This window comes from Gorilla gorilla, chromosome 16, assembly GCF_029281585.2.
Source record: "Gorilla gorilla gorilla isolate KB3781 chromosome 16, NHGRI_mGorGor1-v2.1_pri, whole genome shotgun sequence".
NCBI classification, from domain to species: domain Eukaryota; kingdom Metazoa; phylum Chordata; class Mammalia; order Primates; family Hominidae; genus Gorilla; species Gorilla gorilla.
In genome coordinates, this window is record NC_073240.2 from 44373109 (window position 1) to 44399565 (window position 26457).

At 45.3% G+C, this 26457-nt stretch overlaps 1 protein-coding gene and 1 long non-coding RNA gene across 24 annotated transcripts in view; one reads left to right on the top strand and one right to left on the bottom strand.

Moving 5' to 3' along the window:
* PPIP5K1 (diphosphoinositol pentakisphosphate kinase 1) overlaps positions 1–26457 on the bottom strand; it is a 57346-nt gene that overhangs the window by 27765 nt on the left and 3124 nt on the right. For 5 of the 21 annotated variants that reach the window (XM_055363549.2, XM_063698956.1, XM_055363556.2 and 2 more), the window contains exons 2-28: positions 23850–23943; positions 23409–23583; positions 22455–22650; positions 21913–22003; positions 21617–21702; positions 21147–21301; positions 20905–21006; positions 20288–20449; positions 20063–20184; positions 18131–18232; positions 17198–17284; positions 17004–17079; positions 16750–16859; positions 16581–16663; positions 16236–16367; positions 15955–16076; positions 15499–15681; positions 13350–13491; positions 12937–13160; positions 12485–12612; positions 12162–12276; positions 11896–12003; positions 10852–10968; positions 10540–10704; positions 7590–7680; positions 3995–4120; positions 3231–3293 (exon numbers count right to left, since the gene is read on the bottom strand). In XM_055363549.2, coding sequence (XP_055219524.2) covers positions 3231–3293; positions 3995–4120; positions 7590–7680; positions 10540–10704; positions 10852–10968; positions 11896–12003; positions 12162–12276; positions 12485–12612; positions 12937–13160; positions 13350–13491; positions 15499–15681; positions 15955–16076; positions 16236–16367; positions 16581–16663; positions 16750–16859; positions 17004–17079; positions 17198–17284; positions 18131–18232; positions 20063–20184; positions 20288–20449; positions 20905–21006; positions 21147–21301; positions 21617–21702; positions 21913–22003; positions 22455–22650; positions 23409–23555 — 3235 coding nt within the window. In that variant the 5' untranslated portion in view covers positions 23556–23583; positions 23850–23943. Of the gene's footprint in view, positions 1–3230; positions 3294–3994; positions 4121–7589; positions 7681–10539; positions 10705–10851; positions 10969–11895; positions 12004–12161; positions 12277–12484; positions 12613–12936; positions 13161–13349; positions 13492–15498; positions 15682–15954; positions 16077–16235; positions 16368–16580; positions 16664–16749; positions 16860–17003; positions 17080–17197; positions 17285–18130; positions 18233–20062; positions 20185–20287; positions 20491–20904; positions 21008–21146; positions 21302–21616; positions 21703–21912; positions 22004–22454; positions 22651–23408; positions 23673–23849; positions 25043–26457 lie in introns of those variants that run through there. The other 16 variants (XM_055363551.2, XM_063698955.1, XM_055363554.2 and 13 more) reach the window with 16 other exon arrangements.
* Positions 213–16145, top strand: LOC109023378 (uncharacterized). 3 transcript variants are annotated; one of them, XR_004067389.3, is made up of 3 exons: positions 9076–9271; positions 14756–14967; positions 15925–16145. It is a non-coding gene; the product is annotated as an uncharacterized lncRNA (long non-coding RNA). The 3 variants fall into 3 exon arrangements; XR_004067387.3 differs by lacking the exons at positions 9076–9271; positions 15925–16145 and adding an exon at positions 213–323 and having other exon boundaries at positions 14756–15002; XR_008672051.2 differs by lacking the exons at positions 9076–9271; positions 15925–16145 and adding an exon at positions 5268–5347 and having other exon boundaries at positions 14756–15002.

A 26457-nucleotide genomic window follows, 5' to 3' on the forward strand; every position in this document is an offset into this window, starting at 1 on the left:
TCATTGTGAACAGGGGTGAGCTGGCAGTTTTGTGGCTGGGAGTCTTGACTACAGCTTCAGGATCCCTCATCATTGGATGAACCCTACTTAGGGCCTGCATTCTCAGGTGAATGGATTTATGAAGTAGGGATAAAAATTGAAAAGTTCAAAGTCACTCAGAGTGTCAAAGATGGTACTGGGTTATCAAGATAGTCAAGCTAAAAAGGCTCTTTTGTAGGGCAGGCCTTCTGGACCACACTCGAGGATAGCCAAAGACAGGGACGGTATTAGGCAGTTGGCACAGGAGACTGGCAGGAAACCAGGTGTAGAACTCCTTTAAAACGGTATGTGTGGAAAATGGAATCAGTATGTGAAAATACCAATGTTGACTAACCATTCTTTACCTTACTGTTGTTTAAACAATCAGTTAAAAAAAAAGGTACACTAAAACTCAGGACTTAGAGATACTGTATCCATTACACAAGCTGAAAGTTGGATAATTTTATATTTTCTTCCCACTGCTGGTGAGTCTAACTGTAATTTTTCAGCTGATGAGTGGAAAAGCTTTGATTCTGAACCCCTCATTTTAGCTACTTGGCAAACTTTGTGGATGATGTAATTCAGCTACAAAAGGTTGAAGGCAGGCAAAGGCATGTGGAGAGGGGTGTAAGAGGAACAACAGTGAAAAGATCTTAGAGAAAAGATATGGGATCTTAAGACAAGATGTGAGGATGGACAAGAACTTGAATACAGGATGTTGGTATAGAGAAGGTAGAAACAAGGCAGCTCAGGATGACTGCTCAAAACTCCCAGACCAGAACTGGCTCCACAAGGTGATCCCATGAGACTGTGGTCTTCAGAGACCTTAGCTTGGATGTCAGGACAGATTTCAGCTCTACCTAGGCTAGTCTTGTAAGCACTAACTATGTACCAATGGTCACATAGTTATATGGGTCCCTAGAAGATAACGGGCTTGACAAATCCAGTGGTCACACCCTGACATTCTGGATGAGGGTGAGCCACAGTCTTTCCCACTTTATTAATTTACTTTGGTGAATTCAGTGTGCAGCTTAGTAACAGGCTATACTTGTGTGCTGGATATAGTTACAGGATATAAAAGCAGCTTATTAGGAACAAAGGCAGAGAAAGGCTGAGGGCTGCTCTCCCATCAAAGTGTGAAGACACACTGCCTTGCCTCTTTTCCAAAGCCAGGTCCAATATTTCCAGCTGCTGTTTCAAAGTCGGATATCATGGCAAGGAGATGGTGATGACGGAGCTGCTGTGACTTATCTGCAACTACAGACAAAACATCCACTTTGTAATTGCTGGTCAGTCAAGCAAGATCTTGGCCATGGAGAAGAGCCTTCATATTTCTTGAGGGTCAAATTGAATCTAGATAATCTTCCTCAGCAAGTGACATACAGCTCCAAATTTCTCCTATTGTCAACAGGTAGAGCCCAGATTCTGGCTTCTTAAGCATGTTAGCCTCCAAGCTCCAGCATAAGAAAAACAAAGGAGGCCACAAGACCCCTGAGGAAGTGTGCAGGGTATTGGAGATCTTAAATTTGTTTTCCTGCACAACACCTGCATTTTCCAGCTCTTTTTTCCTCAACTCCTTTTAGCAGAATTAAATCTTCCTCAACGGGTGAGGCTGCTAAATAGGGCTTCGGGGAACCGGAGGTATATAGGTCTGAGGGTCTGTTTCATGGACTTGGGTCTTTTCTTATGGCACCTAAGAACTAGGAGATATAGGAAATAGCTCTGATTTCAGGAGCCCACGTTCCTTGTACTATATTGTGGACCCTAAGTCCAAGTCCCAGGCTATGCTATTCATGCATCGGGTTCTATTCTGGAGATGGCTGTGGCACATGAAGGCCAGAAGAGCTTGAAGCTAAATGAGCGGGCACACCCATGAGGCTCTGAATGGGAACTCCTGCCACAGGCACAATTGGGAGCCTGGGGGCAGGGATAAACTGAGCCAGCATAGGCTGGTCAACCTAGGGAGAGATTTCAGCAGTGCCTTGTGAAGATGTACAACCTGACTGGGCTAAAATCTAGCAGCTGTCACTTGCTAGGCAATAGGAGATTAGCAATAGAGGTTTTCTAGTCAGGAAGCCAGCCTAGTTTTACTTCCCTCAGAGAGTCTTAGCTCTTGAATAGAAGAAAATCATACCTAAAAAACCTAGATTTACCTTGAAGACAAAATATAATACAGAGAGACAAATAAGGATACCAAGGATAAAACTTTGAAAGAGAGTGAGCCTGGGTTCTCCTGCTATACCCTACAAAGAGACCATACCCTTCAATTTATGGTTTACAGAGATCTCCAAGCTCTCCCACCTTAGTGTGGGCAGACCCAGTTCTTCAATGTTCTTAAAATATTATTCCTTCCTAAGCTCCCCCAGAATCCCCAGCAGACATCTCCACTCTTCAAACTTCTCTGCAATAGCTTTACCATAGGTAGGCTGGTGCCACATGGAAACTACACTTAAAAACTCAAGGTACAGTCCTTTTCCTTTTACCTACTACCTCCTACTCCTTTCTTTTTATTTTTATCCCAAAGCAACCTGGGCTCTTGTTTTCTAGGCCCAGGCAATAGGTTAGTAGTAACATAAAGCAAATGTCAGGAGCACAAGAGCCACACAAAATACACATAATGGCAGGAGAAAGAAATATGGAGATGGGAAACTATATACTCAAGACTAACACCCATATAAGTAGGCTTAGGAGCTGGGAACTGCAGCATTGCTCCGAAAGAGGAACAAACTAGTCAGCCACATCCACCCCAACAAAAGAGTTGGAGAAAACACAGAAAGATCAAAGTTATATCAGCTGAGGAATTGGGGGTATGGGGGAAGAGAAGAAATGGAATCAATCTAGGAAACACTATTCCCATCCTAAGAAGGGGAACCATCATATCTGTACACAGCCTGGCAGTCATGTGATAGGAAAGGGAGAGGTTTAATCAGTGTTTTGGTGGTGATGCTGACAAAAGTGACATAATGGTGATGATCGTGATTATGGAAGTAAGACCCTGAGTTGCCACAGGGATGGGGCAGCCAGGCTGCAGCCAAGACTAAGGCTGTCACAAGGAAACCATCCCAGGAGGGACACTTAGTGAGTGGCTCAGTCAGAGACAGCAGGGTGTCAACACAGTGGAAGGAGAGGCAAAGTCAGTGTCGAAACTCAGAGTTAAGTGTCTAGAGGTGACATGGTGAGGAGGAATGACATTGAGTCAGAAGCAAACGTACCGTTAGTCGGATGCTTTGCAAACGACACAGAAAATCGTTTTACGGCCGGGACAAACAAGAGCTCTGGGGAGAAAAGACATCATGGGGATTATACCCACCCTTGTCCCCACCCTCTGCTCTGGAGTTTGCCCGCAAGATATTCTGTTCTTTAAAGTTAGTTATCTGACCTGCTCCCCTCCCCATCCCTTGGATTTCTAACTAACACACGTCAATCTCTTTTCCTTTGATAAATCTCTTAGGAATCAATGTGTCATCTCTACCACAATACACCCCTACAAACAACCCTAATTTTACCACTGTGTCTTCTTTCTGGTCATTTGGAAATAAAATCTTCACAGAAATATTCATCCCTTCCCCTGGTCTCTTTCCACATTATCTTTTCTGCCTTAGCTGAGTAACATTCCCTTCCCTAAACCCAACTTGCTGGATTTTAATCGAGGTTCCACCACTTTCTTCCCAACCATGCATCATCCTCCTTGGTCCTTACCCCTACAGGCCAGAATCCAGGAAAGAGTACAAACTGATGCAGCAGGACTGTGTGTGGGAGATTATGAAGGGATAAGCATAAATAAGTAGTATTTTTATGGCAAGAGGGAATGCAAATGGAGGGGTGAAAGGGGTCCTGGTTCCTTCTCCCATCTATTACTGATGAAGAAAACTTGTCATAAGGCCAGTGTCATCTTAAGCATGAATAGATCTTGAGCTATGTCCTTGCTGAGAGACAAGTGAAAAAAGGAGTTATCCCCCAAAACCCACCCACATACCATCTCGGTGCTTCAGACTGGCAGGTGGTAGCTTTTTGCCATGGCTGCGGGCGTAGTCCTGAAGATTCGGGGCACTGGAGGAGCCACCCAGCACTGTGGTGCTGAACAGCCCTGTGCACTGTGAGCCTGCAAGGCCGGGAGTGCGTTAGTAGCCACGTAAAGCCACAACTATCACACAGAACTATACACAACTTCACATGATAACATCAAGACACACACGCAGCCATTCAGAGCCACCACCATGTGGCCATTCCACATAACCACAAATGGCTTTACACTTCTCCATAGTCACAGTGGGCAAGCAAAAGGGGGATTCTTCTGAAGAGCTACATGGCAGAGACAAGAGGCCACTACAAATGCAGGGTTAGTCATATTAGGGGATTCAAAGCTACTGAAAGGGATAGACTGTGCTCTTCAGGTGGCTCTCAGAAATGCTAAAATAACAGGTAGGTCCCTCTAGATTCCCCCCAGATTTAATTCGGCACCCCTTATCCTGGATATATAGCTTGAGAAACCCAGAAATCTAGTCCTTGTATATTTGAAAGGAAAAGGCTTTGACTGAAGCTAGAGACTATATTCTGAACACTCAGCTGGCACCCTTCCAATCCTTCCTAAGTTTTTCTTCCAACATCCCCTCCCTTCAGGCCTTTTGACCTTTCCCAAGAATGAAAGTATGAGGCTCACAATTTTTTTTTTTTAAGACAGGGTCTCACTCTGTTGCCCAGGCTGCAGTGCAGTGGCACAATCATAGCTCACTGCAGCCTTGGTCTCCCAAGCACAAGTGATCCTCCCATCTTACCTTCCCAAGTAGCTGGGATTGCAAGCACACACCATCATGCCTGGACAATTTTTTTATTTTTAGTAGAAACGAGGTCTCACTATGTTGCCCAGGTTGGTCTCTAACTCCTGAGCTCAAGTGATCCTTCCACCTTGGCCTCCCATAGTGCTGGAATTATAGGTGTGAGCCACAGCCCCCTGCCTCATTGAATTTTTTAAGCTAGAAGGGACTCATAGATCATCCAGTTCAACTTTCTTATTTTAGAGATGAAGAAACTGAGATCCAAAAGGGACCTCCTTTGCTCAAGGTCACATAGTTTTTTAGAAGCTAAGCTGGACTAGAATCCAGGTCTCCTGACTCTGAGGACCAACTGTATTGTTAGAAAATAAATAACTATTTTTTTTAGGAACCAGCAGTTTCTAAAGTCAAGATGGACACAAATTGAAGGGCATGTGAAGAATCAGTTGATTATATGTAGAGCACGCCTATTATGTGAGGAGCACCCTACTAAGAAGGAATACAGGAAATAGCAACAAAAAGACACGTTTGTTCTGCTTGCAAAAGTGTATTATCATGTAAGCCTATGCTCAAAGCCAGTTGCCCACACATATAAATTCTAAGAAAACAAAGAGAATTCCATTGCCAATGAGAGGATTAAATAAAATATGAATAATCTCTGAAGTATGAAATAAATCAGACCAGTCACTGTCCCCAACAGCTGATCTAGAGGAGGGTTAGGACTCCACAGTCCCTTCTCCTACTATAGCCTATAAGGACAGAGTGGTCAAGAAGAAACAAGACTGATACCCAAGTTCTCAGGATTTGCCTCTCTACTTCCAAATCCATCTTAGCCAAGACCCTGGGTTTGGCTTGGGACTTAACATTCACAGGGGAAATGGATGGAGTGGAAAGGAGTTCAATTCCCTTGAGGCCACCAAGAAGGGACCATGGTTTCAGGGGTCCCAGGATTTTGGGGTCACCAGAGCAATCAGGAAGTTCAGATGCCTGATGATTCCCACCCTGGAATTCAGGACCTCTCCCCTATACAGCAACTTCCTCCACCTTTCATGTTCAAACAGGCTCTAGAATGAGATTCCAGAGAGTAATAACAGTTGCTAAATATGACTGCTTTTCTTCAGAGAAGCTAAAACTAGCTGGCTCTATCCCAGACCACCCCAAGCTTTGTCCTACATACACTTCCTCCACTGAATACTTTTCTGGTGCAGTCATGCCAACTCTGTTCTGCCCAGTCCTCAGATCATCTCAGAGGGTGGTCTCTACCTTACCACCACCATCTGCCAACCAGTTCCATGTCTATACTTCTGCCTTGCTCTTGAAAGCATTCCCATGGCCCACTTAACTGGGACAGACACACCTATCCTCTTTTCCAGTCTGTCTGAAACCTATTCTTTCCTGGGACTTCTGGGAAGAGAGGTTCATTTCTTAGATCTACACTATTGTTGTTTTGGGTTTTTTTTTTTTTTTTTTTGAGACAGAGTGTCACTCTGTCACCCAGGATGGAGTACAGTGGCACAGTCTCAGCTCACTGCAACCTCCATCTTCTGGGTTCAAGCAATTCTCGTGTCTCAACCTCCCAAGTAGCTGGGATTACAGGCATGCATCACCATGCTCAGCTAATATTTGTATTTTTAGTAGAGATGGGGTTTCACTATGTTGGCCAGGCTAGTCTCAGAACTCCTGATCTCAAGTGATCTGCCTTCCTCGGCCTCCCAGAGTGCTGGGATTATAGGTATGAGCCACTGCGCCTGGCCAGACCTACACACTTGTCATTTATTTCTCATGCCCCAAACCATCTTCCTCATTTCAGGAATCTAGAAGGCAACTTATTCTCATAAAATTAGCCTGGAAAGTTACCAAAACCTTTCTCCCCCTTGCTAGTCCAAAAGCTGACCATTTTGGAGCCAAGAAAATGGGTGCCAAGGACAAAGGCAACAGAAAAATTAGAGGCGCTAAATAGAGAGAATAATAGGACAAGACAGAAACAGCCAGGGGACCAAGACCAGACCCCACACAATCATGTCTGACCTCCAGTTCTAATTAATGGCTCACAAGGCACTGTGCTCAGAGATAGTTCCTCCCAAGGACCGCCCCCCACCCAAAGAATACAATACCCTCCGAGGCTTGGTCCTTCCTGCCGTCTGTGCTCTTAGAAAAAGCTGAATGATGTTCTCTACCCCTTTCCAGGGATCCAAAAATCAAGAGACATTTCCTCAAAGTCCTGAGAGATGCCTCTGCCACTACACCAGTCTCAGACTTGTCAATTTTCCAGAAGGAAGGGGAAAAAGTTACAGGATTAGGAGATGATGGAGGAAAGGGCAAGGTGGTAGGAAGGGCAAGAGCGGGGATGTGAAAAACACAGGTTTCAGGGGAAGACATGGCACATTTCTTCAAATGAGGAATACGACATTTATGAGGGTTGCAAGTACCTCTATTTATAGCTCTGTCTCTGATAACTCTGAAGGTTCAGAGTCTCCATGGCCCCTTAAGGTCTGGGCTAGACTGGAGAGACAGATAAGGAATGAGAGGGAAGGCCAGAAAAACGCCCTTTGGCCAGGGAGATGTGGTTGGTATAGAAAATCAAGAGATAAACACCTTCCTGGGATGGAATAATCATCTGAGATCCAAGTTCACATCTAACTATGGCTTCTCCCACTTCATCCTCCCTACCTCCACCTGATGATATTCCACTGATTGGACAGTCCCAAATCCCATGACAAAGGTTTCCCACAATAAAACTCTGAAGAACAGACAGACAACTTTTCCAACAATAGGTGAGAAATGCTGGCAAAACCATACCTAGGCCACTCTGCTTCATTTCTGTGGGTGGCCGTGAAGATGAAAAGAGCCGGTAGCCACCAGGCCTCGAGGATGAAGTCTCAGAAAGTACCTGCAGAAAAAGGACTCTATATTAATCATTTGGCCACCTCAACCCCAAAGTATAAAACCCAGGTCCTGGATTCCTGTCCCTACAAAGCCAAGCAATGTTAGAAAGTTTGGAAGTACCAAAGGATTTATAGGGGAAGAGGGATGAAAAGGGAACAGAGAATGTACTTTATGGAGGGAACTGTCCGGGGCATTTTTTACACTAGAAGGCACTTCTATTTTCAAGATGCCTTTCCCACAGCCCTCCCATTCCCAATCTGAGTTTGAGAAATCATTATTCAACCCATTCCTAGTTCTCAGCAGAGCAGAGTTTCCTAATTGTATCTATCCCCCCACCAGACTCAGAAAGCCAATCACAATGGCTCAGCCACAAATAAGAGTCTGGCCACCCTCTCTTCTTTCCATGGGAGAGCTGTGGCTACTGCAACCATACTACATTCCTTGTTAGAACCAAGAAGCCCGCCCCTCCAACTGTCTCACCCCTAGAAACATGAAACAGAATTCTTACAATGCCCACAAGGGCCCAATCACACAACCCCCAAAACACACACATCCCACCCAGATAGTGTCTGAGCCCCTAGATCCCAAAAGGCAAAGACAGAAGGCAAGACAGGAAGGTGAGGTAGGGAGGGACACCTGTGTGCAGGATGCCAGGTGAATGGTGGACACAGCCCGGGGCTGTAGGCCGATGGCTAGGGAAGGCCGGAGGAGGTCTCCCGACCTCCTGCAGCGCCATCCCCGCAAGGGGATGAGGTCCAGGTTCCCTGTGCACTGCATGTTCATGACCTGCAATCAGACCGGGTGGAAAGCCGGTCACGGCTCCTTTAAACCCCAGGCTCCCAAAAGCCCCAGGGCCCACAGGGCAGAGCTAGTTACAGGGCTAGAGAGCATGACCAGCTAGGGCATAGCTGCTATAAAGGTCATAAGTTTTATAATCTAAAATAGTTAAAAAGTATGAGATGACGAGGAGAAGAAGGGATGGAGGGAAGGATAAGTTGTATGCCTATATTTATAGAGCAAGGAAGATAAACATTAATATTAGTATCATAAGGCTTTGTGACCAAGGAGCAGAGAGATAATTTTCTTGCAAAGCTGAGGAAAATATCCTGGACAACCATCACCCCGGATAAGCCAGGGTCTAAGCAGCACTAGTAATTGAAAAAAAGGACTGTGATTACAATAGGAAGCTTCCTATAGGCCTGAAAGAAGTCAATTTTATCAAGTCTGAGAGATGATACACAGAGATTTCCTTTACCTGTGCCTTTTTTTTTTTTTCCAACTTATAATGTTTTAAAATTTTTTGTAGAGACAGGATCTTGCCATGTTGCCCAGGCTGGTTTTGAACTCCTGGCCTCAAATGATTCTCCCACTTAGGCTTCCCAAAGTGTTGGGATTACAGGTGTGATCCACCACACCCAGCTGTCTATGTCTTATGACTGCATAAACCAGAAAAAAATGGTTGGGGGGTGGGGGACGCGGTTCAGGCACAACAATACCAGGAGAGACTAGCAGACCATGTGAATAGGAAAGACATTTGGAGGAGCAGTTTATTGATGGAAGATTATGTATCATTCTATCCATGTGATCTATTGCATGTGAGTATAAAGGGTAATAGAGTACTACGGATACCAACCTACACCTACACCTCAAAGAGAAAATAATGTCTATCCTACCTAAAGAAACTCTGCATATTACCGATGTCAGTTTCACCTTAAAATAATCAGGAAGTAAAGGATGAATCAAAAGAAGAGACTGTAGTTCGTCTTCTCAGCTTTCTCCAAAATCTGAATTGCAAACCTTTTGCTGAACCTAGGTCAGCTCGTTATAGATTCTTCTGATATATCCCTAAAATGGAAAAACCAATTCCTCTAAGATAGAGACCTGGCACCGAGCCAGGGTGAACACAGTCATTAGGACAGAGCAGAATCTAAATCAGACAGTCAAAGTCTCTGAGACAGGGATAAATTGTGCTGTCAAAATGAATGTAAGTGATACAGAAGGAGCTAGATAGGGAAAAAAAAAAAAAAGGATATAATTGGGCCAAAGACAGAAACAGTTTTTCCAGGAAAAAGACCAAAACAAAAACCTCAGATGGTTAGCTGGACACAATATGAGATTAATAACACTTACTGCCTTTAGGCTAGAGAGCTAGAACCAGAACTAGAAACAAACTCCAAGAATAGCAGAATATAGGCCCATGCTGATAAAGATCCTCATCAGAACAAGAGGAAGACAGACAGAGCTCTTGACTGACCCACTTTCTGGAATGACAATACAGATAATGTGCCAGGTATTTGCTCCTATCTGAGCTATAATTTTTACCCAAGGTGACCAAGAGCTGGAGAGGGCTGGACCTTTAATACCAATTGTATTGTTAATATATTACTGCTTGTTGAGCATCTATAAAGTGGATACTACTCACATTTTAGAGGTGAAAAAAAACTGAGGCTTAGAGAAGTTAAGGTCAGAGAAATGTAGAGAAGTTACCCAGCCAAAGTCACACAGCTTCCAAGTATTAGACTGGGATTTTGGCCCAGAGTTCAAGCTGTTTCCACTAGATTTCCTTTTAAAGAACTACCTTTTCAAATTCATCCAGAGGCCTCCTTCTTAATCTTATCTCTTTAAACCCTTATCTCTCAGGCATCCCTCAATGGCAACTCTTTAATCTGAGAAGTAGCAACCAGGTTAAAGAAGCTCTATTGGGAGACCAGCTGTGAAAGAGAGATTAAGTAAAACATATCAATCAGAGCAGGAGGACTCTGCTTCAAGTCCCAAGAGACCCCCAGGGGGATCTAGTGGATCTGTGGATATAGTCCTATGAGCACTGCCACCCCTTCATTTCTTCCCAAGGCCCTCTCATTACCTCCATGGAACCAGCTTTTCGGTTACGAATGAGGGGTGATCTCCTCGGGAGGCCAGGGCCCTCAGGAGGCTGGGGTGAAGTCTGCAATGCCCGGTCTGGTTCATCTGATGCCTTTCCTGGACACAGGTTCTCCATACTGCCTTGGTTGGTTTTCATCTCCTCGTTCTATACAATAAAAGGCAGATAAGAGAGGTGTTAATGGCCTCCAAAATCCTAATCCCAGACTACCCAGCCCTTTTACTTCTCCCTGTACTGCTTCCCACCACTTGGTTCCTAAGTCCTTCACTCCCAAATCCCAGCACTCTGACCCACCTCAGAAGAGGCTGGACGGAATCCACAGCCAGCTGGGGCACTGCCTTCTTCCTCAACACCTTTCACTCCGGGGCTGAAGTGTAGCTCCACATGGAACCGTTCCTCTGATAAGGGATCCTATGGAGCATAACCACAAGAGGGGGAAGTTGGGAGAAACTGGATATTGTGGTGGAAGTAGAGAGGAACTCAAGGGGATTCATCCTCCCAGGAATTCAGGGTCTACTCCCACTCTGGGGCTGACCTGTTACAGCTTCCTTTCAACTATATATTGTCTCTTACAGGATCCTCACTCCCTCATCTCTACCATTTGTGATTTTGTCATTGCACATGACTTTTGAACTTCCAGCTTTACAACCCTTCCCATCACCTTCCACAATAACTCAGCTTGGCTGTGGTGCATATAGCAAAACATTTAAAGATATCTTGTGGGCCAGGAGCAGTGGCTCACACCTGTAATCCTAGCACCTTGGGAGGCTGGGGCAGGCAGATCACTTGAGTCCAGGAGTTCGACACCACCCTGGGCAACATGTTGAGACCCTATCTCTACAAAAAATTAGCCGGGCATGGTGGCACATGTCTGTCATCCCAGCTACTCGGGAGGCTGATGTGAGAGGATCACTTGAGCCCAGGAGGCAGAGGTTGCAAGACTGCAGTGAGCTCAGATTGTAGCACTGCACTCCAGCTCGGGTGACAGAGGGAGACCTTGTCTCAAAAAAAAAAAAAAAAAAAAGTATCATTGTGGAGCCGTATGCAGAAGGTATATGTATAACCATGTTTGAGGAAATAAGACTCATAACATTGTCCCAAATTCCATACTCTTCCTAATGCCAGAGCTGTGCTCTAGGTTACCTCTCTGGCTCAACAACATCCCAGAACATATTTTCCGTTCCAGTAGGAACCTAGTGGATACTCTCTGTCATGCTGTGCATAAGTGCCACACCTAGCTGGATTCTCCAAATTATAAGGATAAGCAAGTTTGTTTTTTTTAAAATAGAAGTCAAAAGAAGGGGCCTTCCTCTCATCTCCCAACTGCTAGCTCCTCACCTGTGTGTTGTCCTCATAAAGCATGATGACAATCTGGGTCATGTAGTTAAGCTCTGAGATGGCACTAAGATAATCCAAAGCTCGCTGCCATTGTGTATCCTGGGTCTCCTACCAAATGCAAAAAAGAGGTAAGCCATTGCCTAAGGAAATGGGAGTCAGAGAATGAGCAGGGAGCCAATGAGAATGGAGAAAGCTTTCATTTGAGAAGAGTAAAAGAATGCTGGGAAAAAGCTGTTCACAGGCTAAAGAAGAAGGAGGATCCTTACATCAAGAAGTCCTCCATAACGGAAGACACTGAGCAGGGAGTGGACATGGCTCTCACTGGTGAAATAGAGACGCGTTCGAACATGGCGACCTGGGGAGAGCACACCTCGGGAGTACCTGAGATAACAGCTAAATCACTCACACAGTCAGTTAACCCTGTTCCCACCCTTCTGCAAACTCCCTCCTCCCACCTCAAAGACTTCTCTCCTTTCCATCCCAAAATCTTGTCTATTCTTGGTTCCCCAGGCTGTCCCAGCTTTGATTCCCCCAAGGCTCCCTGACATGCCCCTCCCTCCATCCAACACCCCTCCCAGCCCTCCCTCACAGGGGATGCAGCTTGTTGACAGACTCATCCTCGTGGGTTCTCTGCAGGTCAAGTAGTATCTTCCGCAACAGTGGAAGACAGAAGCCCACAGCAATTTCCAGTTTCTCCTCCCGACTGATCCCGTACTCCTAGGGGCCACAGGCCAGGAATAAATACCTCAATAAATCTTGTTTTCTCATGCCTCATATTCCCAGGACCAAGATCATGCCTGTCTTCACCTCACGTCTAGGGCTTCTTTCATATCCACTACATTCCCCCTCTTCCAGGTGTCTCCTGAATTAGCCTCCTGTACTTACCAAGAGCCAGAGTGGACCCTGAGAAATGTAGCAACTCAACTTATTCCTTCTCTAAGTTGCTTTCCTCTAGTCCCAAATCACCCTTCCTTTCCACCTTTTCTCTCTTTCCTTCCCAACACCCTCATCCCCAGGCTAGGTCCCTTATACAAGACACACCTGGGGAATGACCACATCAGCCAGTGCCTTAGAGAGACGGAGCAACTCTGCTGTGCCTTGAAGTCCCAGACTCCCATTGTGCTGCACATCATACTTGACACAGTCATAGATGTCAGGGATCTTACTGATATCATAGCGCCCACTCTTCTGTCGAAAGTCACGCTCCAGCTTGCTCCAACGCTGTAGCATTAGCTCTAGTGTCTCACTGTGGTAGAGCTGCAGGTCTGGAAGAAAGGCAGGAATCAGATAAGAATCAAAGATTTTACCTCCAACAAAAGACCCTGACAACTCTGAAGTACAGCCAGAGGGAGGAGGAAGCCTGGTCTCTGACATTTAGGAGATGACACCAGCATGCCTGAGAAACCCATCCATACCTGAGACCTTGAAGGGAAGATAGTAGTATTCATACCCACCTACAGACCTGGGGTCCTGCATTCGTTCCCGGATCTGGTGGGTGAGGTTTTCGATCAGGGCAAATACCTGATCACAGACCTTCACAGGATTCTGGATGATAGTCATGGAGTTGAGCAGGGAAGTACTTCTGGTGGGAGCCAGCTATGAAGAATAGAGAGAAGAAAAGCCAGACAGGCTCAGCACTAATTGCCCAGATTCCTGTGAGTTTATTACACAGAGACTACCCACAATACAGCTCTGTATGTTGGTTCACTCCAGTGAGCATTCTTAGGTTACTGGGCATACTAGCAGTTCTAGGCCTTCAGGTAAGGGCACTGCTCTAGCATATAGTCATCTAAGAGGGATTGATTTTAAGAGTCCAGAGAAAATAAAACAGACCTAAGTTCTTTTCTTGAGGGCTCTAGAATACACATGGAAAATACTGGAGAATAAAGATTGAACCAAAATCCCTCAAAATCTCCACAGAATGTTTTCATGAGTAGAGATCACAGATAACATTATCTTCTTCCTCTAAACAAGATGCTAGCCTGAGCCTAGAGTAGAAATGCTGCCTCAAAACTGGGTTCTGACTCAGGCTTGTAGGACAGTAACAGTCAATGAGAAATGGGGAGGCAGAATCAAGACTGTGGCTGAAAATGCACAATTCTGTTTAGGTCCTCACAAGTTTCATTCTTGCTCGCAAAAGAAGGCAAGGCAGAAAGGAAAGCTGCCTTAGCTTTTTTGAGTTTGACAGTGAGCAATGGATTGGGAAGTAAAGGAGCAAGGTCCTGTTCCTTATCAAGTCCTACTCAGAGAACACAGAAAATCCTATGGGCTCATAGCAATGTGCTTAGCTACTTAACTCATTTAAGAACCAATCAGAAATGTTACACAACAATGTAAATACATGTAATGCTACTGAACTGTAAACTTAAAAATGGTTAAAATGGTACCACAATTCTAAAGTTTTAAACATTTTTTTAAAAGAACATATCAGAAATGAGGAGTGGGAAGAGTAGAAAACCACTGCCTGGTCATCTGTGGCCTAGATATGCAGGAAAAAGAACGACCATATTGGGTAATGGCATATAGTGGGATTAATACTATAAAGCAATGTAACAGCCTGGGCGTTGGAGTTAGACCCCTTGGGTTTGTATTAGCTGGATGACATGAGGAAAATTGCTTAGATTCTTCTGAGCCTAGGTTTCCTCATCTGTAAAATGGGAGGAAAGTCCTTGTGGTCTGCAGTCCTTGTAGTGCTTTAAAGATGACCATCAATTCTTTGTCTTCCTTTCCTTCCCTTCCCTTAAATCTGGCTGGCCCTGTAACTGTTTTACCAATAAAAAATAACAAAGTTATGTTGTGCTAATTCTGGGCCTACACTTTAAGAAAGCTTCTAAGCTTCTGTTTTTGAATATCCCTAAAGCTACCATTTAATACATCTGGCTATCATGCTACGGAAACCATATGAAGAACCATGTGGAGAAAAGAGGCACTGAGATTACGGGGAGAGCATGAAGAGGGAGAGAGCCAGCCATCCCACAATCCCAGCTGAACTTCCAGATGGTTCCAGCTCCAGTCAATATCTGACTGCAATTTCAAGAGAGACTCCAAGCAAGATCAGATGAGCCCAGAACTGTGAGAGATAATAAAATGGTTGCTGTTTTAGGTTACTACGTTTTGGGGTAGTTTATTATGCAACAATGGATAACTGAAACGTTCTTTTGTTCAGGATCCTTGGGATCAGAGCTGTGCTTTGGAACTGAGAATCTGTGGGACTTTAGAAGTTAATACAGTACATATGCCATATGTATATAATACCTCCATCAGGGCCCATGGCATAACCAAACACATTAATATTTCTGCCACAAAATGCACGACTATTTACACTAAGTGGGAAAACTAAGGATTATAAAAGTCTTATGACAGTTCGTGTCAGGTTTAGCTGCCAAATGAATCTCAATGTCAAGAAAAAAATCTTTTTAATTTTCAAAATTATGCATAAGAGATTGTGGACTTGTACTTATCTCAAAGGGTTGCTGTAAGGATTAAATAATATATGTGTAAAATAACTAAAACAGTGCCTGGCATGCAGTAAATACTGTTATTATTGATCCCTACTATTTAGAATTCTAGGAATTGGGGATCCAGGCTATTTTCGAGCCTGACCTGATCGTACTCCTCAGGGCCAAAGGGCGCATCCTGCTGTAGAATATGGTGCAGCCGAGCCTTCACCCGGTGCTGGCAGCTGCTCAAGGAATCCCCATCGCTGTCCAGTAGCCCATTCATGTTGGCACTCTTCACCATTTGCACCAAAATGGGTGTCAGCTCCCCTTCTAGAGCCAGAAGGCCCTAAAGAGAAAGCACAAGGTCTATTTGTTTCCCTTGCAGGTTAGCATCCCTAGGCCTAGATGGTCCCAGGGATCGAATGGGAGCTGGTTGAAGAGATGGGGCCTACCCTCACCAATTATTCTCAGCTCATTCTCGGTAGTACAGAATGGGTCCGATACATGCAGAAACTTCTCTGAGTTGGCCTACAAGCACCCTGAAATGCTCCAACTGGTTCTCCAAACTCTCTGCTTCTCTACCTAATAGAAACTGGGACTACAGAACTGTAGTATGCACCTTGGCGAAGGCAGCAGCAGTCATCTGAACACGACCCTCATCAGAGGCATAGATCTTGAGATCGTGGCGGAAAGTGCTATGGAGACGAAGCAGCCCACAACCAGGGAAGCCAGCATAGTCACCTGGGGACAAAGGTGGGGGACCAGGAATGGACTGCTATAAATACTCGTGGAAGAAAAAATATTCATTTCCCCACTGTCTCTGTCCCTTCATTTTCCCCAACTTACTCTCTAATCATTTTATCCTGGCCCTGCTATGCGTTCACTCCCCAAAACACTCACCCTGTCCTCCAGGGTACATGCAGCGAAAAGCTCGCCCCAGCTCCTCAGCCTGAACACGGCCAGCAGGAGTCAGTTCTCCACCCCACTTCAGTACCAGCAACAGAGATGGCGCCAGAGTTTCCCTCTGTGGATCTGAAGGAATAAGGGGCAGTGAATGGTCTAGATCTAAGAAAAATAGTGGGAACATCTAAACGTTAGGTCTTCTGAGGAGACCAGAGACGTAATTTGGGGTAAAGGTCATCTATAGGCTCAAGTAAAAGAGATCTTGTGGGGAAAGAAGATGGACAAAAAAAATAAAAAGAACACAAGATCTGAGAGGTAGTGGTAAGGGGGACTACAACTTACCTTGCCCCTCATTAGAAGCTTTTACTCCATGAGGGTAGTAAGTCAATTGTACCTTCCGGTTTATACCTGAGAAGTGACCATACCTGCAGGATAAAGTCACAGTTTATGTTCTGTTCCAGCACCCCAATTCTCACTGTTATTGGCTCCCTTTTGCTATCCCCTTTCTCACATCTCCAATACAGACTTCAGCTGCTCTAGTTTTCCAGTCTTCTCCTCGATCTCACCACCTGGTTCTTTCTCCAGTTCAGCCAACAACAGCCTTGTGATATCCAGCACCTCCTAGAGGAAATAATAAGGTATCCATGCAGAAGGCCAAGTCCTAGACAGTTACCTTTCCATCCTAGTCTTTTATCAAGACTCCCAATGCCATATCCTCTATCTCTCTCATGGCACTGCTCCTCCTGGCCAGATTCACTACCTTACCTGGAGCTGCTCAGGTCGCTTGAGTTTTAATTTCCCTGTCTTGTAGCCACCATGTTTTTCAAACAGAGCAAAAAACCTGAAGAAGTAACGAGAAGCTCCAGTGTGGCATGAGACAGTCAAAGCCTCCAGGACTTGCCCCCCATGCAGTCTTCCTCACAAAAACCTATTTATGTAAATTAGGACACTCTTCTGACCTTGGGTGTTTCACTTCCATCTTCATCTTCTGCTTGGGAGTACGATCCCCATGACGAATAATTGCAATGACACAACGAAGTTCCATCCTAAGATCATAAATGTTATCAGAGCCTCTCCCACACCCCCATCCCACCTGCTGTCATCACATTACTTGACATGTCAAAAAACAGAGGGGCTGAGCAGGGCTCAGGCCTGTGATCTCAGCACTTTGGGAGGCTGAGGTGGGAGGATCACTTAGGCCCAGGAGAAACATAGGGTGAGCATGAGCAACATAGGGTGAGTCTGTCTCTATAAAAAAAGTTAAAAGAAAAAAAAGTATCCAGGCATGGTGCCACACGCCTGTGGTCCCAGCTATTTGGGAGGCTGAGGTGGGAGCATCACTTGAGCCCAGGAGATAGAGGCTGCAGTGAACCATGAGTGCACCACTGCACTCCAGCCTGGGAGACACAGCCAGATCCTGTCGCAAAAAAAAAGAAAGAAAGAAAAAGAAAAGGGAACTGAGATTAGGCATACAAATGGAGGCTGGGCATGGTGGCTCATGCCTGTAATCCCAGCTCGTTGGAAGGCCGAGGCGGGTGGATCACTTGACGTCAGGAGTTCAAGATCAGCCTGGTCACATGGTGAAACCCCGTCTCTACTAAAAACACAAAAATTAGCCAGATGTGCTCACCTGAACCCAGGAGGTGGAGGTTGCTGTGGGCCGAGATCATGCCACTGCACTCCAGCCTGGGCAACAGAGCTAGATTCTGTCTCAAAAACAAACCAAACAAAACAAAAAAAACGGCGGGGGAATATAAGTGGAGTTAAGAAGACTGTGTATAAGAGGCCTAGGATCCGTTAGATAGTGTGGGGTCAGGAAGTAACCATTAGTCTGGCTTAAGGAATCCCATGGGTCTTAAGTAGGTTACTCCAGATGTTTTGCTTTTGCTTACATAGTGCCAGATGTGGTGGGAACAATGGGAATGTCCTCAGCCTCCGTGGGGATGGACCATGGAATCTGGAACTGTGGGGCAAGCTCCCGCATTATGGTGTTCCTAGAAAGAGAAACAAAGAAGCCATGTAAAAATGAATAAACCAGAACTACTCAGAGGAATGAAGCTCACAAAAACAAGCAGGCTGCAGGCAGAAGAATACATTAATAAAAAGCCTAAAAACATACAAACAAATACCCATATTTATGTAGTACAAATATAAATAAATACATGGAATGACAAACACCAAATTATGGATTGTGGTTCCCTCTGGGAATGGGGAGGGGATGTTACTAGGGAGGAGTACATAGGGGCTTCGATTATACACACACACACACACACACGTATGTGTACATGCACACACATATGTGTATAGTTTGTGTATATACACACATGTATGTGTATATAGATACACACATATGTGTATATAGATGAATATATGTATGTGTATATATACATATATATGTACATATATACACATATATACATATGTGTACGTGTGTGTGTGTGTATATACATACATATATATATATATATATATATATTTTTTTTTTTTTTTTTTTTTTTTTGAGATAGAGTTTCGCTCTTGTTGCCCAGGCTGGAGTACAATGGCATGATCTCAGCTCACTGCAACCTCCACCTCCCGGGATCAAGTGATTCTACTGCCTCAGCCTCCCAATCAGCTGAGATTATAGGGGACCACCACCACGGCTGACTAATTTTTTGGGTTTTTTTGGGTTTTTTTTTTTGAGATGGAGTCTCACTCTTGTCACCCAGGCTGGAGTACAGCGGCATGATCTCGGCTCACTGCAATCTCCGCCTCCCGGGTTCAAGTGATTCTCCTGTCTCAGCTCCCAAGTAGCTGGGATTACAGGCACCCACCAATATGCCTGGCTCATTTTTTTTTTGTATTTTTAGTAGAGATGGGGTTTCACCATGTTGGCCAGGCTGGTCTCGAAGTCCTGACCTCAGGTGATCCATGCACCCTGGCCTCCCAAAGTGCTGGGATTACAGGCGGAAGCCACTGAGCCTGGCCAATTTTTTGTATTTGTAGTAGAAACGAGGTTTCACCATGTTGGTCAGGCTGGTCTCAAACTCCTGACCTCAGGTGATCTACCCGCCTCAGCCTCCCAAAGTGCCAGGATTACAGGCGTGAGCTACCGCACCCGACCTATATTCCTAATATTTTATTTCTTAAGCTAGGTGGTGAATACATAGATGCTCACTATAGTCATCATTCCTCATATATTTCTGAATGGTTTATACATTACGTGACAAATTTCTTGGAAAGTCAAGTTGCAGAGCAGTATTATAGTATGACCACATTTAGTAAAAGAAATACAGTTTGGATATGGCAGAAAAAGATAAATTGTTATGTCTAAAACTGTTAACAACAATGGTCTCTGGGAGGGGCAGTGTTAGAAAGGCAAGGAGCCTGAGGAGCCCTTCCTTTCTTATTTTTATTTTTTTAATCTAATTAATTAATTTATTTATTTATTTATTGGGATGCAGTTTTGCTCTTGTCACCCAGGCTGGAGTGCAATGCCACGATCTCAGCTCACTGCAACCTTCACCTCCTGCGTTCAAGCGATTCTCCTGCCGCAGCCTCCCTAGTAGCTGGGATTACAGGCATGCGCCACCATGCCTGGCTAAGGTTGTATCTTTAGTAGAAACAGGGTTTCACCATGTTGACCAGGCTGGTCTCTAACTCCTGACCTCAGGTGACCCACCCGCCTCAGCCTCTCAAAGTGCTGAGTTTATAGGCATGAGCCATCGCGCCTGGCCTGCTTTTTCACTTTTAAATCATATTCGTGATATTTAAAATAAAGCAAAAACTTTCAAATATTCTTCTGTAAGCCCATTCTCCCCAGCGCAGACCACTATGTCTCTTACCCCAGAATCTTGGCACAGTCATCGTAGTATTTCATCGAGTTCTTGACAAAACTAAAGCCATTCACATCACACACAAAGGAATGACCATTGGCACGAAGAAGGTCAAATCCACAAACTGTTTGCTGCAAGGAAAAGAAGAAAGATGAGAACAAGACAGTTACTCTTCCCAGACCCCTGTTCCTTCCTTTCTCCCTCATTTCACAACCTCCCTGGGCCCTCCTCTACCTTGAAAGCTACGCAGACTTTCCTGGCCACCAGCTTTTCCATGGCAGTCAGCATGACTGGATATCGAATCTCTTTCCCCTCACTGTCTCGTTCAACCTTCCCATCCAAAGCTGGAGATTTTCTAGCTTCAGCATGGGCATAATCTGGCCCCACTGTATACACCTGCAGGTACATAGCATCACTGAGTATGCCCACAGCTCACCCTGTATATGAGAAGACAATATGAGCACTAGGTCTGTAGATGAGTTTCAGAGTAAAACAACAACAACAAAAACAAAACAAATCCTGAGCATTAAGGAGACTGACCAACATTTTTCCTACTGAGCCTTACTGAAGTATCATTATGAATTTCTCCTCGGGACTCCACTACTGTCAGGTAGTCCTTATTAAAAATAATTTACCAACATTATACCATTTTTCTAAGTCAGCCTTGCCCTTGCTCTGATAGTGAAAATGTGAATCCTCCACTCATTATCTTCACCTGAATATGAAAGCCAATCACATTCACATCATGTTATTTTCTAGGACCTCCTCCCCATATACTTCCACCTGCTTCCCAAGTACCCCATCCCCACCCACACATCTGTAATCTCTTAAATCCCTATATCCACCATAACCTTGACATCTGTGCCATCTGTTGGCATAAACTCCTCATAGATGTACGACCCTGTCTTTCGGACGCTGCTCTCAGGAGAGTAAACACTGCTTCGGCTGCCAATCTTCAAGAGAAAAAAAGAAGAAAAAACAATGTTGCCTCAACTCTCTGCTCTGTCCCCAAATTCTCCATCTTCCTTCCCCACAATCTCATCCTTGCCCTTTCACCTCTCTGACTCCCCAGATGCTCAAATATCCCCCCTACCTTACGAAAGAGACGCTGGCTTCCTCCTCCAGCTGAGCTGGGGTAGTAGATGTAAACATTGTGGTCTTCTGCACTCACTGGCTTCTCCACAAAGGGCTTGGGAAAGACAGCTCCATTGACCTCTACTTGGTCTTCACCTTCTATCAGGTTGCATTCTGAAAGGTGGATGTGTAGTCATTTCTATGGCCTAAGGTTGTGGAATATTACTAATTCTCATTTCCCCCAGGTTTTCATCTCTATAACCCTCAAATTTTTATGACTATATCTTTGTAATAGACGAGGTAAAATCTCTATATAACAGGTCCAACCCTCTGTCCGAAGACTCATGGCTCTTACCCCACCCATAATCCAATAACCAAAACCCCACATAGATAGGTGGTATACAGGAGATGTCTAGAAGATGGAAACGTGGCTAAGTCATAGAAAGCAAGGAAAGGCAGGACTAACCCTCCCTCAGGCCAGGTACTCACCCTCAGGCCGGGCAGGATCACGGTTGAGCACAGCATATCGAGGCAGATCAATACCCTCTTCCTGCAGGATCCGGTACACCTCCCTCCTGTCACCCCCAAATAAAATAGCTGGGAGAGGTGGGAGTAACTAAGGGGAGAGGCTGGGGATTTCATTTGCACAGGATTAAGACACCAGGGCACAAAATTATGGTACAAAAATTAGGCATGTTGGTTTGACTCTGCCCCTCCCAGAGTGGGTTCCCTGAACACGCATGATCCCAAAGCCACCCATCTCACTGGTCAACAGGAAGTTATACCTATCTTGGATGTAATACTGCATGGCCAGATCATTGATAAGAAAGGGGTTTCGAAGCTTGGAGTAAGCAACAGCTTTGTCCAGAGGAAAGCCTGGAATGGAGACAGGAAATAAAGAGACCAAAGGAAGGGAGAGAAAGAGAACGAGAAAAGAGCAAGAGAGATACAAAGACATATTAAAGCTATTAGCTGCCACTGAGCTCCTCTACCCATTCAACCCATCACTTATTCTTCTGCTCAGCTCCCCAAGTCTAGGATATTTATCAAGAAAAAGTAAAACAGAAGTTATTTTTACAGTCCTTCCAGAGACCCAATTCTGTCGGAGATCCTAAGACACTTAGAGTTGTCCTGAGGTTAGACTATAGGCTTTAAACCCCCGGCAACTCCTCCAAGATGTAGGGAAAGCAAACTCCTTGGCATCATTCTCTAGTGTGTCACAAGTAGCTGACAGCTCTTTACTAAGGAAATAAGACAATAAGAACCTCATTTCCCGAACCAGTATTCCCACCACCATTCCCTCCCATTTTCCTTCACAGACCCCAACCTTTGGAGTGGAAAGAGATGAGGCAGTGGCAGGATGGCCAGTTTTCCACAGGTTCATTAAGGATTACATCTTCTCCCAGAATGATAACAGTCAGGTAGTCAAATCTGCAGAGTCGCTCTAGGATTTGAGTCATTGGCTTGGACTTGGATTTCTTGGTCATGGCACAGATGCCAACAATGATCTGAGGTTCCGGAGGCTACAGAGAGGAAGTGCTATCAGAAACTCAAGAACTTCGCACCAATATCACCCCCTTCTGGGAACACTGTCTTATCTTCTTAGGGCACAGAGTTTCTTGCCAGGACTCTGGACCTATGGGATAAAGGGTGCCTCCTAACTTTGATCGAGGTTGAGGCACAGCTAGGGATTCCAACTGCCTACAGAATCGGAGCCTTTCCGCAGTAGGAAATATGTGCTCAAGCAGGAGAGCTAGAGAACCAACAACCATGAGACGACAGGAAGATCCTAAGGGCAGGGGTTTCTTTTTTTTTTTTTTGGAGATGGAGTCTCACTCTGTCGCCCAGGCTGGAGTGCAGTGGCACGATTCCTGCTCACTGCAACCTCCAACTCCTGGGCTCAAGCGATTCTCCTGCCTAGACCTCCCAAGTAGCTGGGATTACAGGCGCCCACCACCACACCCAGCTAATTTTTGTATGTTTAGTAGAGACAGGGTTTCACCATGTTGGACAGGCTGCTTTCGAATTCCTGACCTCAAATGATCCGGCCGCCTTGGCCTCCCAAAGTGCTGGGATTACCCACGCCTGGCCAGGGCAGGGATTTCTAAGAGAGGCAACCTAACCAATCTCTACTGCCCCTCCCCTAAACCAGGATAGGGCCTGTTTATGACAGGGAGTCTATGCATTCGGAAAGAACAGAGAGTTATCTCTAACCAATAGAATCTTAACTCTCTAGGACAAAGGCTCCAACCCCAAGTTACATCATTTTCCCCATTCTTACCACTTCATCCTCCTCGTCCTCAAGGAGCTCGCTGTCACTCTCTTCTGGCCTCATGCCTATTCCACGGGTGCCCAGCCCCTCATCTCCAGCTCCAAGGAAGAAGTGGGCCGTGGTACTCTCGCCCTCACTGGCCGTCAATGACCACATCCCTGCCGGAACACCCACTCATCCCGCTCTGCAGAGGGGGGTACCCCATCAGCTCAGAACCCAAGCCCCCTGGCAGTGGGTGGGGCTGGGGATGGAGATGAAAAGCATAAGAGGGAACTATAAGGGGAAACAAAACAAAGCTATAGGAAGAAGGATCAACAAGAAAGGAGGCATATGGGCTATGACTTGAGATGCTAAAAGAGCCATAAAAGAAAAGCAAGGTATCCCTTTTCCTCCCTGCTCACCCCACCCCAACCAATAAATTAGTAAGAGGATCAGATAATCAGCCCTTACAATGCCGGCATGTCCCTGATTTGGCCAGCAAGAAACATTAACTTCAGGCAGCAAATGGGAAAGGCAGGTCCTCGAGGAAGGCTACTCTTGAGTCCTACCAGAAGAGAAGGTTAGAGAGACATTTCAAACTTTGGACTCATTTCACAATGTTCCTAGCCCTTTTCCACCTCCTCACAGTAATGTTGAATTCAGTAATTTAATTCAAAGGCAGAGGAATGAGAGAGCTCAGCTGCCTTTCCCCTTAAACCTCATCTTCATTCTTCCCAAGATTAACTCAAAAAATATTTATTGAGGGCACCCTACATTCTAAGCGTTATATCAGAACATTAAGGCCAGGCACACTGGCTTACACCTATAATCTCAGCGCTTTGGGAGGCTGAGGAGGGTGGATCACTTGAGTCCAGGAGTTCGAGACCAGCCAGGGCAACATGTCGAAACCCAGTTTTTACAAAAACATACAAAAATTAGGCAGGCATGGTGGTGCATGCCTGTAGTCCCAGCTACTTGAGAGGCTTAGGTAAGAGGATCATTTGAGCCCAGGATGCGGACATTGCAGTGAGCCGAGATCACGCCATTGCACTCCAGCCTGGGTGACAGAGTGAGACCCTCTCTCAAACCAAAAATTTAAAAAGTAATAAAACCCCCATGCTCTCTCTCTCCTTCATCTACTCCACCTTAAAAGACAGTTGCACAGCCAGATACCATGGTTCATCCCTATAATTCCAGCACTTTGGGAGGCTGAGGTAAGAGGATCTCTTGCGCTTAGGGGTTTGAGACCAGCCAGGGCAACATAGCAAGACCTCATCTCTACAAAAAAATTTTAAGGCTGGGTGCAGTGGTTCATGTGTGTAATCCCAGCACTTTCGGAGGCTGAACCAGGATGACTGCTTGAGCCTCAGAGTTGGAGACCAGCCTGGGCAATATAGGTAGACCCGGCTTTTACAAAAGCTTTTTCTTAAATTAGCCATGCATGGTGGCACATTGCCTGTGGTCCCAGTTACTTGGGAGGTTAAGCTGGGAGGACTGTTTAAGCCCAAGAGGTCGGGACTGCAGTGAGCCGTCACTGTACCACTGCACTCCAGCCTGGGCGACACAAAAATACCGTTTCGGCCAGGCATGGTGGCTCACGCCTGTAATCCCAGCACTTTGGGACGCCGAGGCGGGTGATCATGAGGTCAGGAGATTGAGACCATCCTGGCTAACATGGTGAAACCCCGTCTCTACTAAAAATACAAAAAAAAAAAAAATTAGCCGGGCCTGGTGGCGGGCTCCTGTAGTCCTAGCTACTGGGGAGGCTGAGGCAGGAGAATGGCATGAACCCGGGAGGCGGAGCTTGCAGTGAGCGGAGATCATGTCACTGCACTCCAGCCTGGGCAAAAGAGCAAGACTCCGTCTCAAAAAAAAAAAAAATACCATTTCAAAAGGAAAAAAAAAAATTCTTTTCTTGAGATGGAGTCTCGCTATCTTGCCCAGGCTGGAGTGCAGTGGCGTGACCTCAGCTCACTGCAACCTCCACCTCCCGGGTTCAAGCAATTCTGCCTCAGCCTCCCGAGTAGCTGCGACCACAGGCACACCCCACCATACCCGGCCAATTTTTTGTATTTTTTTTTTTTTTAGTAGAGACGAGGTTTCACCATGCTGACCAAGCTGGTCTCGAACTCCTGACCTCGTGATCCGCCTGCCTCGGCCTCCCAAAGTGCTGGGATTACAGGCGTGAACCACCATACCTGGCCAAAAAGTTTTTAAAAATTAGCCAGGCATAGTGAGTGGCACAAGCCTGTGGTCCCAGCTACTCAATAGACTGAGGTGGAAGGATTGTTTAAGCCCAAGAGGTCAAGGCTGCAGTGAGCTGTGATTGTGCCACTGCACTCCAGCCTGGGTGAGAGCAAGACCCTGCCTCAAATAATGATAATAATAATAATAACAATAGAAGACAAATGCCCAAGTTCAGAAAATCTGTTCAGGGAAAGAGGTCTAGTGTGGTTGGGAGGTTCAGAATACAGGCATCCATACAGCAGCCTCCAACCCATTCTCAAACTGAAATCTCAATGTTCTCTCTAGTGTCCCCTGGTACTATAGAACCAGTGCTAGTCTAGGCCAAGATCCCTCACACCAGGAGCTACAGTGAAAAAAAAAAAAAAATCCTGCCTAAAACTGTATCAGTAAGAATATCTTAAGACTTTAACTTGAACCAGCAGTTCCACTTCTGTGTACACACAAGTAATGTAGTTGTTCTCAACCAGCTGTGATTTTGCTGCACAGGGGACTTTTGGCAGGAGACATTTTTGGTTGTCACAATTGGAAAGGTACTATTGGTGTCTAGTGAGTAGAGGCCAGGGATACTGCCAAACATTCTAAAATGCATAAGATATCTCCTCACAACCAAGAATTATCCAGCCTTAAATCTCAGTAGTGCTGAGGTGGAGAAACCCTGCTGTAGAGAAATTCTCCTACATAAGACTTTTGTGAGGAACTTCTTAATCTTCTTCATCTCTCTGTTGGTAATGAGAAAAACTGAAAACAGTTCAGAGGTTACAAGTAGAATCCATAAATATAATGTCATATATAGAAATGATAGACTAATAGCAATGTAAAAATAAAAGCTATA